At 32.4% G+C, this 21,567-nt stretch overlaps 2 protein-coding genes across 2 annotated transcripts; one reads left to right on the top strand and one right to left on the bottom strand.

Annotated features, from left to right (window-relative positions):
• Positions 1-1,246: 1,246 nt before the first annotated feature.
• LOC148766989 (uncharacterized) lies at positions 1,247-2,343 on the top strand. Its single transcript, XM_088825722.1, has one exon. The coding sequence runs from the start codon at positions 1,431-1,433 to the stop codon at positions 2,214-2,216; it is 786 nt and encodes a 261-aa protein (XP_088681848.1). The 5' UTR covers positions 1,247-1,430; the 3' UTR covers positions 2,217-2,343.
• A 2,292-nt stretch (positions 2,344-4,635) lies between these two features.
• LOC105955543 (protein REBELOTE-like) lies at positions 4,636-8,478 on the bottom strand (the record flags this gene model as incomplete). Its single annotated transcript, XM_088825639.1, has 11 exons — positions 4,636-4,869; positions 5,300-5,397; positions 5,478-5,567; positions 5,673-5,879; positions 5,977-6,309; positions 6,389-6,691; positions 6,908-7,402; positions 7,551-7,619; positions 8,019-8,113; positions 8,263-8,314; positions 8,398-8,478. Coding segments are annotated over 11 exons (1,968 nt in total), but the record flags the coding sequence as incomplete, so codon positions are not given.
• Between the last annotated feature and the right edge of the window lie 13,089 nt (positions 8,479-21,567).

Here is a 21,567-nt window from a genome sequence, read left to right as displayed (position 1 = left end):
AGAATCCACCTAATCAATTGAACTCCAACTAAGCAATTTTGACAAATGACATCATCATTTGCCACATGTCAATCATATAGAGCATAGATTCTCTTTTTATATTATATATAGATAAGTTTTAACGGCAACAATTCAAGGGCGGCAATTGGGCCCCAGTTCTAGAACGAAGACTGGCCCACACGATTATGAAACTTCTTTATCCATTTGTTTTTTAAATCTTTATTTCCTGATTTAATTAATAATTAATAATTACCACTAATCTAGAACTAAAGTTTTGGCATTTAAATTTCATAGCCATAAGAGTTCTTTATTTAACTTGACCACTTCAATTTAAAAATCAAATAGTTTATTTTTAATCATCCTTTATATTTGTTGAGGATCCTTAAGAAAACTACATCGTTATAAATCACAGAGTAATTTTAATAGTGTCACGTTTAATTTTAAAAAAAGGTAATTTCACTTCAATTTTTTTTTAAAATACGATCTTATTTATTTATTTACTAAAACATTTAAAATATAATATTACACTCAACAAACTTATCAGCTCAATATTCAAACAGCTTAAATGCTTAATGCATGATGCAAATTAACTCATCGTGGGTCTATTATTATATTCAAACACCTAATTGTGTAACATCAAACTAATGAAATCTGCATGAGAGATTATCTAATTAAATACTAATACTTTTGTAGCCATAAACTAATATTTCCCTATTTTATTTATCATTATATCATAACCACCCCACGCGGGGAAATTAAATGCTCATACATCTTTTAATATAAAGATGACAATGAAAAGGCATTGGAAAATTTTGAATTAAATATAATACTTTTATTCAATTTTAAAAAACAAAATACATTGTATATGTATTGGATATACAAACAACAACTATCTTCTCCCTTCCACTGGAGATGGGCAATGGTCGGAATAAGTGAGTTTGTTTCAATTGGTTTAAATTTAAATTCTATTATCAACGGTCGCTAAATCGAGCTTGTCACACATGGTTAACCTAGTGTAGTTTACATCTCTTGTATAATTTATAAGTTATTATACGAAAGTATTTATTTACCCAGTGGACCAGTACACCTATATAGCTGATGGTTTTTCGTTAACAAATAAAAAATAAAAATAAAATATTTTCTCCTTTTTTCTTCTTTATTTATTGTTTATTCATGTCTATCTAGAAGAAAGGCAAAAGCCATCAACCAATAGGTCCAATTGCTTTGTAACTAGTATTAGTCAAATATACATCAATCTTTTTCTAAGTCCCAATCTTTGCTTCCCACAAAAAACCCATTTTTGTGTGTATACATATAAATATCCACCAATCACACCCTCCAAAATTAAATTCCCACTTGAAACTTCATCAATAACACAATCCAACAACTCTTTAATTAGTAGCCAATTTGCCATAATAATAACCACCAAAATGCTAGTTATAGAGCCACATTACTTAGAAGAAAACCTTCACTCAAAACACATAATGGAGGACACAAAATCAGATGAAGCATATGAAACACTCTCCTTTAGTGATCTTCCATTGTATGGTGATCAAAGCTTTGAAGAATATTGGGAGGAAGAAGAACAAGATTTGTCCACTGAATCACAAGGCTCTAGCTCCATTTCCTCCTCCTCCGAGCACGACGACTATTTCGAGTTCTTCAGCCAAGAACCTTCCGACGCCACTTTCCCACCGGAAAACATCATCTTCTGCGGAAAGCTTATACCTAGTTACAAACAACCAAAAACCTGCCAAGAAGAAGATCAATCAGTGGAGAGCATGAAGCAAACGAACATCAAGAAAACGGGCGTGTATAAATGGCTCAACAAACAAGTGGATTCGAAAAGTAGAGTCGTTAAGCACAAGTATGAAAAGGAATATGATGATTTTCCGGTTCAGAAGATGTCTATACTGACATCTTCTTCATCGGGGAAAGCGAGGTGGTACTTGCTCTTGTTTGGGATTTCAAGATTTTCGACTCGAGTGGAGTTGAGTGATATCAAGATCAGACAGAGGAGCAGCCGCCGCCACGGCTCCGCTGCATCGCCACCATCACCGCCATTTAGATTTCAAAACCACCACGAAGGTGGAGGTAGAAACAGAGACTCGGACTCGGGGCTGTGGGGGCTGATCAAGGTGCTGAGCTGTAGTGGGAACCACCATCCAAACGCTATGGTTGTATCTTCGATAGGCTGCGAGAGGCGCCGTAGATAGATAGATTGATATATAGATACAAATGCATTGTATTGTTCCTCCATTTTACTATCAATGTCATGAATTGTTGTTGCATAGTTTTTATGTTTTTTTTTTCTTCAGATTATTAGACATAAGATTGATGAAATTCATTGGATTTGTTTTGACTGCACTTTACAATAGTTGATGCCTATACTTTTTACAATTCTTCATCAGCATTGCCTTTGAAAAAGAAATGGAAAAAGAAAAAAAAAACTAAGCTAAGTGTCAAGGTGATTCCTTCTCCCACTTGTACATAATTTTACAAAATTTCTAAATTAGGACTAGAATATTTCTTTGAGTATTATCCTGTAATTCTCTAGAGATTGATTGTACACGTACGATCGATTAGTTTTTGACCGTTCATTAGGACATGTCCTCACTATAAATAGGGATCTGGTTCGTCAGTACATACTTGTGCATTTTCGATATTATGTTCATCATCAGCATACTTGTCAATTTAGTATATTGGTGTTGATTGGTTCTTGATCATAAGATATCATGAAATATCATAAGATAGGTAATCATCAGCATTTTTGGCAATTTAGTATATTGATAATTTAGTATATTGGTGTTGATTGCTTCTTGATCATAAGATATCATGAAATATCATAAGATAGGGCAATTTAGTATATTGGTGTTGATCGGCTAATGTCTTGTTTTTGAAGTTCTTTTTGTCTTGTTTGATTTGAGAACATGTTTGAAGTTCTGTCTGTCTTGTTGATCATCAGTAAAAGAGATTTTAAAAGAACCAGTCTGTCTTGTTGATCATCAGTAAAAGAGATTTTAAAAGAACAATTGGTTCTTGGAACTTGTTTGAGAAGATAAAAGAACAAGCTAAAATAACTCCATTGAGTTCGCCGCCATAGAACTCAACGGTTGCACCTACTTGTTCAACATTATACTTCGATTATGTCCTCCTAAAAGGAACATCAGCTCTAACAATTCCGTCGCCGTCTACCAAAACGACTGGAAATGTTTCAAAAAAAGTAGGCATACAACTTTCCGTCGCCGTCTACCAAAACGACTGGAACTGTTTCAAAAAAAAGTAGGCATACGACGTAGATTTTAAAAGAACAATTGGTTCTTGGAACTAACAAGCTAAAATACTAAGAAAAGAACAAGAACAAGCTAAAATACTAAGAGATTTTAAAAGATTAATTGGTTCTTGGAACTAACAAGCTAAAATACTAAGAAAAGAACAATTGCAGTCTGTCTTGTTGATCATCAGTAAAAGAGATTTTAAAAGAACAATTGGTTCTTGGAACTTGTTTGAGAAGATAAAAGAACAAGCTAAAATAACTCCATTGAGTTCGCCGCCATAGAACTCAACGGTTGCACCTACTTGTTCAACATTATACTTCGATTCTGTCCTCCTAAAAGGAACATCAGCTCTAACAATTCCGTCGCCGTCTACCAAAACGACTGGAAATGTTTCAAAAAAAGTAGGCATACGACTTTCCGTCGCCGTCTACCAAAACGACTGGAACTGTTTCAAAAAAAAAGTAGGCATACGACGTAGATTTTAAAAGAACAATTGGTTCTTGGAACTAACAAGCTAAAATACTAAGAAAAGAACAAGAACAAGCTAAAATACTAAGAGATTTTAAAAGATTAATTGGTTCTTGGAACTAACAAGCTAAAATACTAAGAAAAGAACAATTGGTTCTTGGAAGAACAATTGGTTCTTGGAACTAACAAGCTAAAATACTAAGAAAAGAACAAGAACAAGCTAAAATACTAAGAGATTTTAAAAGATTAATTGGTTCTAGAACAATTGGTTCTTGGAACTTGTTTGAGAAGACAAAAGAACAAGCTAAAATACTAAGAGATTTTAAAAGATTAATTGGTTCTTGGAACTAACAAGCTAAAATACTAAGAAAAGAACAAGAACAAGCTAAAATACTAAGAGATTTTAAAAAATACTAAGAAAAGAACAAGAACAAGCTAAAATACTAAGAGATTTTAAAAGATTAATTGATACTAAATTGGAACTTGGTTTGAGAAGATAAAAGAACAAGCTAAAATACTTGTTTGAGAAGATAAAAGAACAAGCTAAAATACTAAGAAATTGATAAAAAAGCAAGCTAAGATACTAAATTGGAACTTGGTTTGAGAAGATAAAAGAACAAGCTAAAATACTAAGAGATTGATAAAAAAGCAAGCTAAAATACTAAAATATTTGTGTTGACCTAGACCCGGTGAAATATTATAAATGACATGAATGAAGTTGTTTAAACAAGTCCAACTTCTAATCAAATAAATTAGACCAACTTCTAATCAAAATTGATATGCCCTCACATAAATATGTCTATAGTGTCATTTATGGTCTACTCTCGTCAAAAATACAAATTTGATATACAAAATATTTCAATTGCAAGAACATAATCTAATGAAAAAAAAACTGTCAATTCTAAACGCAAGTATTTCTAATTCCAAAAAATATAGAAAAAGATTCAATTCTTTGAAAACCAACGATCTTGTGGGTAATTATTGAGCTTGAAGAGCTCTTCTCCTCCGCTTAGTATCTATGACTCCATTTTCAACCGCGACTCCATTTTGGTGATCCTCTGCACCAACAGGTTTTCTTTTTGGCTCTACTCTATTTCTCTTCAAATTTCGTTGTTCTGGCAAACTGCAATAACATTGAACAATTGCTAAAAATAGCTTATTCGGATAAAATATTAAAAGTGCGGCCAGTATAATTACACAGTGAATACCAAAAAAAAAACAAGTTGAAGAACTATTGAAACATTTAAAAATCAAAAAATAGGGAGAGGGATACTAATTAGTTTAAAGTAATAATGAACTGATTGTATCCACATAAAAAAAATTAAAATTAAATTGATTTATCCATTCTCTATGTTTTGGGGGCTGTTATCACTTTAAGACAACAACTATTTTCTCCAGGTATATAAATAAATAAAAATAAAAAACTATTTCTTCAAAAGAATAAAGCAATTGACGATATATAAACTATTACGAAATGGTGAGAAATTACCTTATCCTATCGATCAAATCAATAAAAGGGTAATTAAGATAACTAACGTGAAATGTAACTGTACCTTATATCTCCACATTTCTGCAATTTCCTTTCAGCAGCTTTGTCCAGGATACTTTTGTAATATTGAGTAAATGAAGCATTGGTACTGGACTTCTCGAGCTGTACAAATATTTAACCATTACATTACGTAAAAATTATATCCAATAATTTACTGAAAATACGATTAGTGGGAAACAAACCTGAAGAAAAGAATCTGCAGATTCGTGTTCATGTGGGGAGAAAGAAACCTCGTCTCTTTTTCTCTGCACAAAGTCAACATTCTGCTCCACCTGCCGTTCCACACTCCCAGCAATTAGACATTTTTACATGCAAATAGACTCGTTTGAATAGGCATAAGTTGCAGTACATATATAGTGCAAGTAAGAAATGAATACCTGATCAATCAAACGCTTCAGCATACGACGCAAGTTTTCTATAGTTGTGGCCTCGTGAATCTTTCTCAATCGGATTAGCGGAATAGTAGCTAGGTCGGGAAATGAAATATGGTAGCTCCACTGAGCAAAGTGCAGGCACAGCTGCTCAACGGCCGACTGAAAGCATACGTCTTGGAAGATTCTAGATTTTAGATATTGTTTGGGCAACTGCAACACCATTCACAATTACATACAACGAATGTTAACACGCGCAATAAATTTAGAAAAAAGAATCGAACTTTTTTATTTATTTTTGTATCCAAACCTTCAAGACCGATCCAATAGTGAAGGAATTTTGAGCTCTTTTCCCCTCCTTGACAACTTTATACTCCAAAACATCGAGCACTAACGGAGCGAGTGGAATATAATCTCCACTGGAAATTGAAAGACTATTGAGCCACTCAATGCACTTGAGTCGTAAAGGGAAATATCTTGGACCAGAAAACATATTAGCGAGACCAACGATAAGTTGAATAGTCATAAAGAACAAATACTGAAGATCTTTATTATCGTGGTCGCGTATGTTTGCTGATATGAACCTAACCCACAGATCGATGCAGTTAATGTATTCCCAACTGCATATCTTTTTAATAGCTTCCTGTCAAAAGAACGTTGTTCAATATTCTTGATCATTATATTCAAATAGTTCGATGAAATGATTGAATTCGAAATTGTACCTTCTTCTTTGTTTGGAAGCCGCAGATCAGTATCTTTGAAAATCGAGTCATGGAATCGACAGATTTGAGAGATGATTTCTTCACGTTTACAGAGAATAACTCGACGACGCAGTCCCTCAAAAACTGCATATGTTTGATGTCGGCAATTTCTGTAACCCTAGACCGGGAAATAAAGGCGACAAAGGTTTTTGATAGGCAGGTGTCGTAGTATTTGGAACCAAACATAGTAGCAAAATCCCTTATGACGAGAAACGAAGCTGATGATAATATCGGTCCACCTGTCGCCCACAAATGCACAGCTGCCTGTTTTAAAAAAAATGAAGTGATGGAAATACGTGAGAATTAAAATAAAATAAAAGGTTAATGGTGTTTGATTTACAAATTGAGCTTTTCAGTCTTCGTACTATTTCTCAGTAGACCCGAAATATATCTGAATTATCTTGTTAAGGAATTGAAGATTAGCAATGTGGAGCTAAAAAGAACAAAACGTTGTACACGAAATCTGCGAGTATAGGTTACCTTAATTAGTGGCTGTACTAGTGATGGGAAGGCGTCGAAGAAAGTCAAAGATGCTCTGAGCCTCGTCATTGCAAAAGTCAAAATCTCCGAGTCAGTAACCTGATTCAACAGAAACAACGTACTTCTCAGAAAAGACTTGACTAGCGGTTTCAAACATTTCCATTTCGGGGTTTTTTTCAGTTCGGTTAGCGTCTCTTTTTTGCTCTTCGAAGATGACATCTGTAGTAGGCCTCGAAATACATCATCTGCATTGGAGAGCGTGAAAAGCAGGACATTGCAAAAGGATTGACTGTTTTCAATCGTATGGCCGATGGATTCGGTTCCATAGTGACAAGCTGCACGGTAAGCATTTAACAGACTAATGAGGGCTGACTGGTTATTGTCTTCTTTGACCATCTGACACCATGCGTTGATGACATCATCGGTCAAGAGTTTCGGTTTGTTTTTGATGAGGTCGTCTTCGCCTTGTGCCTCTTGATCGCTTTCATCTGAATACTGTTAGAAAAGAACGGACACGAAAAATAGTTTTATCTCCAGAAAAAGGATAGCTACATTGAACATAGATTAGAAGCTCGAATTTAACCTTTGGTTGGATGCTATTATGATAAAAAATTAAAAAATGCATAGTAAATAGATATCTTACCGCCTCGTCATCTTGAAACGATTCAGCACTGTTCTTGAAACTTTCTAAGAACTTGCTGAATTCTGGATCCTGAAATTTTCAAGAAAAAAAAGAACTTTTATTAAAAACTTCAAAAGATAAATAACTTAAGAGACAGAAATTACAGAACGCATCAACGGAAGGGTATTTTTGACTAATTTGCTCTTATGGGTGTCTTGGGATAATCTCATAATCCAATACCAAAATATCTTTATTCAAGAAGTAACAGAGTTGGGTATTTCCTTTAGATACAAAGCGAGGTGCATGCACACTCATAGACACACAGTCAAATATGCATACACATATGTATGTATATGTATTATCGGTTGTGAAATTCTCTCTCCATGCCTATATATGATGACCATGCCACCACGGCAATAATCATGTTGTTCAAAAAGTATAAATCAATTCATAAAAGGTATCTATAAACACAAATTGGAACATAGTTACCTTCTTTTTCAACTTATCCAATTTCTTCTTCGCAGTGGAAACATCGGCATGAATTTTCTTATTTTGAGTTGAATAGGTAGTAGTAGCAATTTCATCTGCACGAATATTAAAAAAAAAAAATTAATGATGCTAATCCAACAATAGAAGTCATGGTAAACAAGTTGAAAAAAATGCAACGCAAGATAGGGAAGTAAAAAAAAAAAAAAAGGTCACAACAATTCAGAATATCCATCGAAAAAGCTACCTTCTAGAGTTTTCGCAGTCTCACTTTCCCCAACAATCGGGAAGCTCAAGTCCTGATTAGAGATTTTAAATCAATATCCAAAAATAAAACATACTGAAATGGAAAAAATCAAGAATCGAGTGGGGGAATTAAAACCTCGGAAAGATAACCATCACTATCTGACGCATCCACAACCTCGTCCTTGTCGTTTTCAATGAACACAACATCAAGAGCAGTGTTAATTGGGTATCAATATGAGTATCAGTATTAGTATTAATATATGTATCAATATCAATATCAGTATCACTATCAATATTAGTATCACTATCAGTATCAGTATTAGTATCAGTATCAATATCAATAGTATTATGGGTATTAATATGAGCATCAATATAATTGTGAGTATTAGTATCAATATTAGTATCACTATCAATATCAATATTAGTATTAGTATCAATATCAATAGTATTATCAGTATGAGTATGAGTATGGGTATCAATGTTGGTATGAGTATCAATATGATTATCGGTATTAGTCTCAGTATCAATATCAGTATCAGTATCAGTATCAGTGTTAGTATTAGTATTAATATTAGTTCTTTAACACTAATGTCACTTCAATACCATTCTACTTAATTACATATTCGTAGTTTTATTATATACTCTATTATAAGTAACATATTTAATTACATATTGGGTACATATTATAAATTATTTACACTTTTAAGAAACAAATATATACAAATCGAAATTGATTCCATTCAAATATGGCAAGAGTTAGTAAATAAGAACATAATATTTGATTCAAATCGAAATTGATCTACATATAATATAAAAAGATGATTGCATGCATGAATGAATGACATTTGTCATACCCATTGCTTATGTGTATCTTCAAATTCATTAGGTTGAGTTCAATTGCTAATGTGTCATCTCCAATTAATTAGGTGTATTACTCAATTGCTTAGTTGTTTTCTATATTAAGTATTCGCTTTAAGTTTATTCCTTTTTTATATTTTCACCATCAAACACATATAGTATTCTTTTTACAATAATGTATATTGTATGTTGTAACTTGAAAAAACTAATGTATATATTACAATTGAAATGAAATTTCTCAAATCTGAGTTATTATATAGCATATGAAACTATATCCTAGTAGTTGTTAGGATGTTTAGATACCATGAGAGATATACGCTAAGATTTTACAATTCACAATGTATATGCTTATGTAACTATTTAGGCAAATATTTTATATAAATTATTTTTGTTTTATGTTTTAGAAAACAACAAAAACTATACTTTTGATTTACATATAGATACAAATACAATTTAAAGAAGCTCGGTATTCATGTTACCTTATACACACCATCGTTAATGTCATGGTAGTAAACACAACTAAAGTAAGTTTAGGGCAATAGGTTTTGTCCGTCTATAGAAGATGAGACCATTTTATAAATATAGAAACAATGTACACATAAGTTAAGGCCATCTTAACAAAAAAACTACTATTAAGTTTTTATCTATATTTACTTGAAAGTTGAGGCAATTTTAAATTTAAGTTGGAAATTTTGAACAACAAACAAAATAGGGGCGCAATATTCATAGTCAACCATGATTGTATGACCTTATCCGTAAATAGTTAAACAATTAATGTATATATTACAACTACTTTTTTTTTTCCAGAGGTTACAAATACAATTAAATGATTATATAAAATTTGAATTACGTAACATTTGAAAACAAACAATAGTCTAATAGTTCGTATTTAATCCATAACAAATTAACTAAAAAAACAAATTTAAATTTGTAGTGTTTAACAAATTAATATATTTGAAAACTTGGAATGCTATTAAATTATATACATTTGAAATATTATGAAAATTTGACAAAATTTTGTAAGGATTAAAAAAATGGAATAAAAAATTACGGATTTATTTATTCAAATCTTTCATGAAATACCTCATGACTAAGAAGTATTTAATTCGAGTTGCAAGTGATACTTTATTAAAATATTACACTTATTTATTTAAGATTGTATTATTATAGTGTTAAGGTAGTAATTTATTCAGAAAAATTAAGATTGAAACATAAAATAGAAAATTATAATGAATGTAAAATATGCAAACTATAAGAAAATAAAATAAAACTCCAAATTTGCACTAATGAAGCAAAAGTACACAAATTGTTTGTCTTTATTATTTACAAAAAAAAAAAAAAAACATTCAAAAGATGATACATGTCAATTGTGGTGAAACTTGTACATACAACAATATTGTCCAATCCTCATTTCCAAACAAAAGAAAAATAAGAAATCTTTGATTTCCACGTTTCCACATACAATCAAGGTTGTAAAAACGGTAATCGGGTCAGAGGCGGTCAGGGACCGACTCACGATTAATCGGTGTGGCGGTGATAAATCGAAAATAAATCGGTTTTTAAAATTTAATATAATATATTTGTAGGTATTATTTATAAATAGTCAAAATATAGATAAAAAGATATTTAAACATAGTTATATCTCCATCATATATATATCCTAATAACATAATAAAAATTTAATAATAATAAGATCATAATACATAAATACCCTTATAAACTATAAATAAAAAGGGATTTTTTTAAAATTACATACATTTCTCGCATACATCATTAGTTCTTTAACAATAATAGTTAACATAATCAAAATAAAGCATAAACTCATATGTCTTTATTAAAATTCCAACTTTTATTTTGAATTATAAAAAATAAAAAAATAAAAATAAATAACAAACACCGATTTTTGACCGATTTTTGCCACCGAAGTTTGACCCGCCTTAAAGGTTTCACCGCCTCAGACTGCCTCAAATCGCCTAAAACCGCCTCACAGGCAAAAAACCGATTTTTCAAACCTTTAAACTAAAATCATTAAGGTTTTGGACCGCCTCTGCCTCGGAGACCGATAAATCGGCCGCCTCGGCCGATTTTTAGAACATTGCATACAATACATGATTTAGTGTCGATTTCTCTCATTTCTATTTGAGAAAACAATAATCGATTTTTGAATAATGATAAATATATAATTCAATTAAATTAAAAACTAAATACAAACTTTTACATAAAAAAAATATTCATGGGAAATGTTACTAAACAAAAAATAAATAAATGAAATTACAAAATTATATGCAAACGCTAATAATGTAGCACATGTGAAATAAGTTGGATTTGTAAACAATATCTGCAAAAAATACATAAAGAAAAAATATTAGCATAGATCTTCATTTAACTAAAAATATTAAACGAATTTAAACCGTCTAAATTAAATTATAATACGATAAGTGTATGAAATCAATTGAAAAAAAATTACAAAAAAAAACAAAAAAAAATAAATAAATAAATAAAACGGAAAACAAAAACAACTGGAATGAAATGGGTGAAGAAGAATAGTGTAGGGATAAATAGATGAGGGTTTATATAGTTTTGATAATTATATAGTAATTAGGAAAATTTTAGAATTCAAATTTCAAATGACATGATTATAGGTGGAATAAGAAAAAAAAAAAAAAAAAAAAAAAGGTAAGAAATCAAATCAATTAATTTCGGATGATTTGATTTATATTGATTAGGAATTGATTTTAAAATATTAAACAATATTTATGGTTATTGAATATTTTCCTTAAAATTACTATATCAATTAAATCTAATCATCTTAAATAGGCAAGGGATCAAATTCATATCATAAAATGCGTATTCTAATTTTAGAAAATTTTAAATTACATAAAACATACACGGTTTTTTGGTTTTTTGTCTTTTTTTCCTTTTTTTTTGTATTTTAATAATAAAATTATAAATGTCATAATATATTATTAATATGTTTATTTAAAATCGACTTCTAATGCATTAATAAAATAACATTAATGTAAAATTATAAAATTATATTAATGGAATTTAAATGATTGATTAATAGAATAGTACACAATCGGATGATATAATTCGTAAAGATTTGTAATACTGCATAATTTAAATTGATATAATTTCCAAATTTATCTATATTAATTTAAATAAAAAAATATGGGAAAATTATTAATACTACATTTACCTATCTATTTTTTTTTTAATTATTGGTTTTACATATAATATTAATTTATTACCTATCTACGCTTTTTTTTTTCTAACTTTAATTGTGTATCTTAGTTTTATTTATCATATAGATAAAAGAAAAAAGTCAAATTATTATAAATAAAAAACGGAAAGATGGCAATATGGCATCGAGCAATATAATATTTATCTGCCGGAAAAGAATTGGTATGTATTGATTTTAAATGAATCTCGTTTCTATGAATGTTGACTAATATATTTTATAAATTTTTATATTAAAATTTTTGGCAATAAATATTTATAAAGTTTTCATTTTAATTTATTGTGTGTGTGTGTATATATATCATAAATAAATCCCCAAAAAATGGTATGTGTTGATTTTAAAAGAATTTCATTTTACACGAATAATATATTTCTTAAATGCTTATAGCAGAATTTCAAGTAATAAATATGATTTTGTTTAATTTATTAAATACATCTAAAATAAGATTTGGAAAAAGTTTGTAATGTAGAAATATATTACTATATTTTAATAATATGCATAAGTATACTATTATATTTTAATATAATATCCGTACATATATATTTGAGCACGGCATATTTCATAAACCGATATACACAAATTATCAATTTAATTATAATTACCAAGCAAGACTAAAACACAAAATAAATTAACATGTCTTAACATTGTTAAGCTCCCAACATTAAAAAAAAAATCACAAAAAAAAAAAAATTCAATCAAACAAAAAAAAAAAAACCTTAAATCTTCTTTTGGACTTGCACCATACACTTCAGTGACGTTTTTGTTGAGATAAACAAAAATTGATTAGTTTTCTTCACAAAATGGTTTCCAACACTTTTTGTTTTCCATCCTTGTACTTCTGTGATTCTTCCTCGAATAAATCCCAAAGAAACATTTATATTTTTGGCCAATGTATCCAACAACATCTGCAAATTGCTTGGATATATGCTACACGAAAATTGATCAATGAAAAATATATTATTAATTACATATTAGTTATACAAAATATGAATATAACCTTTGATTTCTGAAGTTTCAAGATGACGTCACATTTTCTACAAATCCATAGACCTTTTTCCATATCCGATATTAGTCGCTTATAATACATGACTTAGCAGCGTCCATATCTATAAATCATTAACAAACAAAAAACAATTGTTAGAGATATCATATATACACATACGTAAAACACGGAACAAAAAAAATAATGTAAATTTAATTATGATCAAGTAATTATCATGTGCATAGAAACAAATGAATCATAATGACTTATTTTGTCGGAAAAAAACATAATTAATATCGGTGTTATTTTATTTTCCCATAAATTGGAATACAAAAACAATGTAAAAAAATGAAAAACATACACATTATTCCCCAATAACGAAGAAGGCAATTTGATCGTTTTTCGATATCAGATTTTTTCATGTCTCCTTGTGGTATCACTTTTGCATTCCTTCATAAATTTCGGCAGATAAATTTTTCCGCAAACGACCTAATTTGAACATCTAATAAAAAATAAAAATAACAATTAATTATCAAACAGAAAGGCAAATGGTAAATATTAAACTGAAAACCATACACAAATAAAAAAATATTTTTAGGGTATAAACAATAATATATAAAAAAACAAAAATTAACTAAAATAATGAAAGAATAGAATTATGGTATAAAACCTTTTTTCTTGCCGTGTGCTTTGTTATATGAATGGGAAATAATGGATGTGGAGTGAGGTATTTATACTTATGTTTTATGTAATAAAAGATAAATAATATATATCTTTAAGGAAATAAATTATATGCATTAAATTGATACAATTAAAATTATTTCATTTTAGTATGTAAGAATAATAATTCAATATATTATGGATTGAGAAATATATTGTTACTAAAACAATGTAGATCTTTACAAATTAACCATAGTTAAAGAAATGTCATTTAATGATTACCATAAAATATATATGTCATTATGAAATATGTCATTTATTATGATATATAATTATTAAATAACATAATTAATGATTACCATAATAATATATATAATATTACGGAAATATTTAATTCTCATAAAAAATATCATTTATGGCATTATGATATATTCTAATATTACATTATGGAAAGTTATAATTAAATAGACATTAAATATGTAATATGTAGTGACACATGGATCATGATTAGGATGCCTACGTGGATGGTGACATGGATGACACATGTCGTAATTCTAGACCATGAGGGTTTCAATTTATATATTATATAGATAACATATGGGGGTTTTTGCTAATTTTTTTAACATGAGGGCTTTTTCGGCCATTCAAGATTACACAGGGGGTTTTATGCAATTAGCTCCTTTTGTTTGCATCTTTGGAGTTTCTCTTGTTTTCTTCACCATGTTTCATTTATTTTTGCTTGTTCCCTTTGACCTTATAATCTACGAGGATGTATGCAACAAATCAGTAGCAAAAACAATTAAGATTTTTTTGTTAAAAAAATACTCTAATTTGAAAGAAGCAACAATGAAATATTTATCATTACCTCAGTCCTCAAGTCGCTTCTGAAAAAAAAAAACAGGTTGGCTTGCATAAGCTTTAAAGCCCCATAATCAGCTGAAGTAATAAATCAACCTTATTTAATGAAAAAAAATGTGAAATCAAATATACAGAGAAGAAATAGCCCCAAACTCCATCCAATAAAAAAATCCAAAAGCAAACCTAAAAATCATCATGAAATAAATAAACTACCAGTATTATTATAACCTCTGAAATGAATAAAATATATTACCACATACAAGAATCCAGAATTGTATTTCTGAAAAGAGTCATAAATCATGTATCAAGAAATGATACCTGTTGCTTAAGGTGATAGAGATTGGTGCCATTGGACTTCATATAGGCAGTTTGGCGGCTTCTTCTCTCTTTTGTTGTACCTAAACTTCATGAGCCCAACTTCAGATAACCTTTTATATTTTAATCCAAAACAATGAAGAAAACATGTATGCAAAAACAAACTATTATAGTAAAAGGAATAATGAATGGATCTCGTGTTGGATCATTAATCCAATGTTGGACTTATATGTGAAATATTATGTGTTGGAAGACTGTCAGGTAAGGTTAAGTCCGTTAAAGTGATCGACTAAGGTTTATCTTGATTGGGCTTTAATGTGTCTAATAGGGTGTGGGTCTTTAATGTGTAGAGATATTAGGGTAATTTTATTATAGTGATGGGCTAAAATAAAATTACACAAACGAATTCCATTCTCTATGTATTCCATTGACATACAGAAAACGAAGAGAAGTCTAAAGGGTTCTCGGGTTCGGATGTACATGATGATCTGGAAGATCTATGATCGTTTTTTCATGAATAAATTACGGAGTAAGGTACGCTTCCGATTTATGTTTATGCACAATATTCTTGATGATTCGGCATGACGGTTCCATGGGATTTATTCAAGTTTATTCCAACAAGTGGTATCAGAGCCGACCATGTCTAGAATCATCAAGCCATGAAGTTTCGTTGAACTGTCATTAATTTGGTATTATGAATTCGGTTTTTCATGGATTAAGAGTTTCTTGGTAATTAGGGTTCTTGTGCATCTGGATAGTTAATTGTTACAGATTATATTAATATAGATAAAATAATATAATTACTTTAGCTTGTCAGGGAAGATATCTTATTTCCATATCTTAGGTTACGTATATATGGCAAATATGTAATCTCCCATTACGAGTGACTCTCTCTCGGCTATTTATTCAGCCAAAAGATCTCAGCAATAGACGATTCAATTTAATCCCACAATTATATTCTTCTCATGGCACCAGAGCTTAGGTTATAATACGCTTATGCTACTCTACTTCTACAGCCGCCGCCGACCAATTGTCTCGGCGTCTTTATTCTTCAGGCATGGCCAAGGTTGGAGAAGAAATTGTTGCAACTCCAAAGTTTTCTGTCACCGATCCTTCTTCGCCTTATTATCTTCATTTGTCGTCTAGCCCAGGCTCCGTTTTAACTCATATTAAATTGAAAGGTGAAAACTATTCTTCTTGGGAACAGGCTATTCTTCTAGCACTGAGATCTCAAAATAAAATTGGCTTTGTTGATGGTTCCATCAAAAAACCAGATAAAATCGACCCAAAGTTCATGGCATGGGAAATAGTGAATTCTATGCTCGCTCTTGGATAGCCAACACCCATGATGACCCTATTAGAGCAACTCCAACAAGGTAATGGAAACCTATAATTTACATATTTTACACAATTTCAATCAAAAATCACATCTCCAACAACAAAATGCAAAAACTTAGAATATGTAAAAATGTAACTTTGGTTTCTCAAATTTGGAAAACCAAAGTTAATTTTTAACTAATTGTGTAAACATTTAAAATAATAAAATAATCAAACTAAATCCATTCAACCACAAAATATGGTAGTTCAACTCCAAGTAATTTTTTTAATTAATTAAATTATTCTAATTTGAAATTATATCACAAAAATATTTATATATAATACTTCTTGATTAATAATATTAAAATATTAGTTATTATTATTATTTTTAATAAATTTTTAAATGATTTTTACAATATAGTTGTTGGACTATGGTCCTTGAAATAATTTTTTTTTGAAATTAATTAAAAAATAAGTTTTGCAAAATAATAAAATAAAATAATTGTGTAAAATATAAACAATGTTGTTGGAGTGTGATGTTAAAAGTGGTGTTGCATAACACTGTTGATATGCTAAATTATAGATATAGACAACCGTTTTTAAACGAGCTGTTGGAGATGGCCTTAGGGCTAGTGTTTCACGTCTTTCGAATGTTAAAATCTTGTGGAATTGTTTGAAAACTAGGTATTCGGTCAAGAATGGTCCTAAAATATATAAATTGTGGTCTGATCTCACCATGTCGAAACAATCGGGAGCTTAAGTTATGTCATATTATACTCAATTTCTGGGCATGTGGGAAGATCTTGATTACCTATCCCCACTAGAAAATTGTTCTTGTGAAAACGGGTCACCTATCTTAACCTGGTTCAACAATCTCAAAGTCTACCAATTTCTCATGGGTTTAGATCAGTCATATAATACTCTTCACACACAGATTATCAATATGGAACCACTTCCAGATATTGATCGTGTGTACTCTATGGTAACTCAAGAAGAAAGCCACAGGTCCGCTATACAGCCTCGCGAAACAACAGGACTACCCGTGGGATTTGCTGCCCAGGCTCAACCGCTCTCTCCCGTTACTCAATCAGGCCGCCCATTCTGCACTTTTTGTTAATGCCAAGGCCATGTTATTGAGCGTTTTTGGATGCGGCTTGGTATATCTTCTACAACTAATCGTGGCAGAGGACGTGGAAATGGCCGTTCTCAGTCCTCACGTCGGCAGCAACCTAGCCACACGTTTGCTGGAACATCTGAGCACTTTGGACCGTCGACCGGTGTCCCCGGTATCTCTTCGGATCAATTGCAGTGCCTCCTTGCTCTAATTGAGCCAAGTCCCGATGGCGATAAGTTGTCTGGTAAGCTTATATCCAATGTTTGTTGGGTAATTGATAGTGGGGCATCACATCATATGACGGGTATAATATTTTTTTAATGCATGATGTTCATGATATTACTCTATCTCCCGTTGAGTTACCCGATGGAAAAAGTACCACGGCTACAAAAGATGGGAATGTTATCTTGCAACCAGGCCTTATACTTCATCATGTGCTCTACGTTCCTAATTTGACGGTTAATTTGGTGTCGGTTAGCAAATTGATTCGTGATGCTAATTATTTTGTGATATTTACGGACCGCCTATGTATTTTGCAGGGCCGCACAATGAGGAGTCCGATTGGATTGGGTGAGTCACGAGGAGGGGTGTACCAGTACAGACCAGTTGCAGCGGGAACGGCCTTAGTAGCTCGAGCAACAGATTCTTACGACTTGTGGCATCGTCGGTTGGGTCATCCTTCTTCCAAGCCTATGTCTTATTTACAAATTAATGGTAGTAAACTTATTTTTCCAAATCAACTGTCTTTATGTGATATTTGTTGTCGTGCCAAACAAACACGGGATCTAGTTTTCCTAAGAGTAATAATTGTGCCACACATTTATTTGAATTGGTACATTGTGATATTTGGGGTCCTTCTCGAAAATCGACTCTTTCTGGTGCAAGCTATTTTCTTACTATTGTGGATGATTATAGTAGGGCGGTTTGGGTTTATCTTATGCATGAGAAATGCGAAGCAAGCTCTTATTTACAACAGTTTTGTGAATTTGCTAAAATTCAATTTACTAAATTTGTGAAAATTATTCGGAGTGATAATGGTATGGAATTTACCTCCAATATTATGTTGGATTTTTATGCTCGCAATGGTATTATTCACCAAACTAGCGTTGTTGACACTCCACAGCAAAACGGCCGAGTTGAGCGAAAACACCGACATATTCTAAATGTCGCCCGTGCATTGTTATTTCAAGCATTTCTGCCCATTGAATTTTGGGGAGAGTGCGTCCTTACTGCTGCACACTTAATAAATCGAACCCCTACTCCTCTATTACATGGCCTTACACCTTATGAAAAATTATTTTCTAGGCCATCATCTCTTAATCATATTCGGATGTTTGGGTGTTTGTGTTATGCTCATACTAAAGATCGCTCTAGGGATAAATTTGCTCCACGGAATCGGAAATGTGTGTTCTTGGGTTATCCTCATGGGAAGAAAGGATGGAAAGTCATGGATTTAGAAACTCATTCTATGTTTGTATCTCGAGATGTTAAATATAATGAACATGTGTTTCCATATGCCTCAAATCCCAAACCTGCTACTGCTATTGCACCTTCCCCTTTGATGCAAGCTTCGGATTGGAATTGGGAGTACTCTGTGAATGAAATACCTCATCCCCCACACCTAGATTCCGGGGGAGCAGCTCCCGTTGAGGAATCCTCGGATAAGCCCGTCGAGCCCTCCACCTCGACACCATCGGATCAGCCTATCGAGCCCTCCACCTCGACACCATCTGACAACAGTTCTGAGCTTCTTCTTGATCAGGGTCTTCGCTCTCGCCAGCCACCAGCATATCTTCATGATTTCGTTTGTCATTCGGCTCGCATATTACACCCCTCATCATCACACCCATCCACCGACTCCTCTGGTACGCGGTTTCCTCTAGCAAATTATATTACTTGTCATAATTTTTCGCAATCTCACACCAAATTTTTAGCTGCTATATCTGTTGGGGTCGAACCCCGTACATTTAATGAGGCTGTGCAGGATCCGAAATGGCGTCAGGCAATGCAAACGGAAATTGACGCGTTGGTTCGCAATGGAACTTGGACTATTTCTGATCTTCCACCGGGTAACAAACCCATTAGTTGTAAGTGGGTTTACAAGCTTAAGTACAATTCAGATGGCTCAATTGAACGGTACAAAGTCCGTGTTGTTGTCCGTGGAGATACTCAAGTTGAGGGTATTGACTATGAAGAGACATTTGCTCCAGTGGCTAAACTAGTCAGTGTTCGGACTTTCCTTGCAGTTGTCGTAATTAAAGGGTGGGAAATACACCAGCTTGACGTAAATAACGCCTTTCTTCATGGTGACTTACATGAAGAGGTCTATATGCGTCTCCCGCCTGGTTTTTCTTCATCACACCCGAACAAAGTTTGTCGTCTTCGAAAATCTCTCTACGGACTTCGCCAATCACCTAGAAATTGGTTTGCCAAGCTTTCCACGGCCCTTCGCCGTTACGGTTTCCTTCAATCTCATGCTGATCATACTTTATTCACTTATCGTCGTCATAATATTTTTCTATCTGTTCTTGTATATGTGGACGATCTTATCGTAGCAGGAAACAACTCAGAGGCTTGCACGGATTTTAAAACATATTTGAATAAGTGTTTTCAGCTCAAAGACCTTGGGCCCTTGAAGTATTTTCTCGATATTGAAGCAGCACGCAATTCTTCTGGCCTTCTCTTATGCCAACAAAAGTATAGTCTTGATATCTTAAAAGAAGCCGGTCTCACAGGGGCAAAACCGGTCACTACTCCAATGGAGCAAAATCACAAGCTTTCACATGCTACTGGACGTGCTCTCCACAATCCTGACATATCGTCGTCTTGCCGGTCGCCTCGTCTATCTCTCTATTACTCGCCCCGATACTTGTTACGCAGTTCATATACTAACCCAGTTCTTGCAAGAGCCCCGACAAGAGCACCTCGACGCTGCATATTGGGTCCTTAGATATTTGAAAGGTTCTCCTGGGCAAGGAATTCTTCTTCGGTCCGATAGTACTCTTCAATTATATGCTTGTTGTGACGTCTCCCATCTCCTGGAAAACTAAGAAGCAACCTACCATTGTTCGATCCTCTGCCGAAGCCGAGTATCGCGCCATGGCCATGACCACTTGTGAACTTACTTGGCTCAAATCCTTCTTGGCATCTCTTGGTGTATTCCATACACAACCTATGCGTCTTTTTTGTGATAATCAAGCGGCTTTGCATATTGCCTCGAACACGGTTTTTCATGAACATACCAAGCACATTGAGGTGGATTGTCACTATGTTAGAAAACAATTGCTCTTCGGTACCATTGCAACGTCATACCTTCCGTCGTCCGAGCAACCTGCTGATATCCTCACCAAAGCTCTTGGCCATCAGCAGTTTCACGTTTTATTGGGCAAGGGCTTTTGAGATCCTACACCGGGTAGATCTTTACCATTCATATACACACAAACACACACACACACACACACACCCACATTGGTATGTGCAGATCAACGGTAAAAAATCACCCGGTGTAACCTTCACCGGGTGTAGGATAGATAAAACCCTTTAGCTTGTCAGGGAAGATATATTATTTCCATATCTTAGGTTATGTGTATATGGCAAATATGTAATCTCCCATTACGGGTGACTCTGTCTCGGCTATTTATTCAGCCAAAAGATCTCAGCAATAGACGATTCAATTTAATCCCACAATTATATTCTTCTCAGATTAAGGATTAGGGGTTTTTATGCAAAAGTCTCCAACCAAGCATGTTTATTATTTTAGGTTTAGGGAACATATCTCTTTCACCAATAAGCCCATCCCTTTAATATTTATTATAACTAAAGGAAACATTCATGTATATCCCAATATTACCCTCAACCATTTATACTCAATTCTTAATTGTAACCCCAATTTATCAATTTTGTCCACAAAAATCCAATTTTGACCACAAAAATTCAATTTTGACTTTTTTTTTGGAGCATA

The sequence above is a fragment of the Erythranthe guttata genome, chromosome 11 (genome assembly GCF_056151865.1).
Source record: "Erythranthe guttata isolate IM_541 chromosome 11, IM_541, whole genome shotgun sequence".
NCBI lineage: Eukaryota > Viridiplantae > Streptophyta > Magnoliopsida > Lamiales > Phrymaceae > Erythranthe > Erythranthe guttata.
The sequence above is the reverse complement of the archived record's forward strand: the minus strand, read 5'-3'. Positions and strand labels throughout refer to the sequence as shown.

Bases quoted from the DNA above. Each gene is read 5' to 3' on its own strand.
- LOC148766989 (XM_088825722.1), top strand. From the start codon at position 1,431: ATGCTAGTTATAGAGCCACATTACTTAGAAGAAAACCTTCACTCAAAA.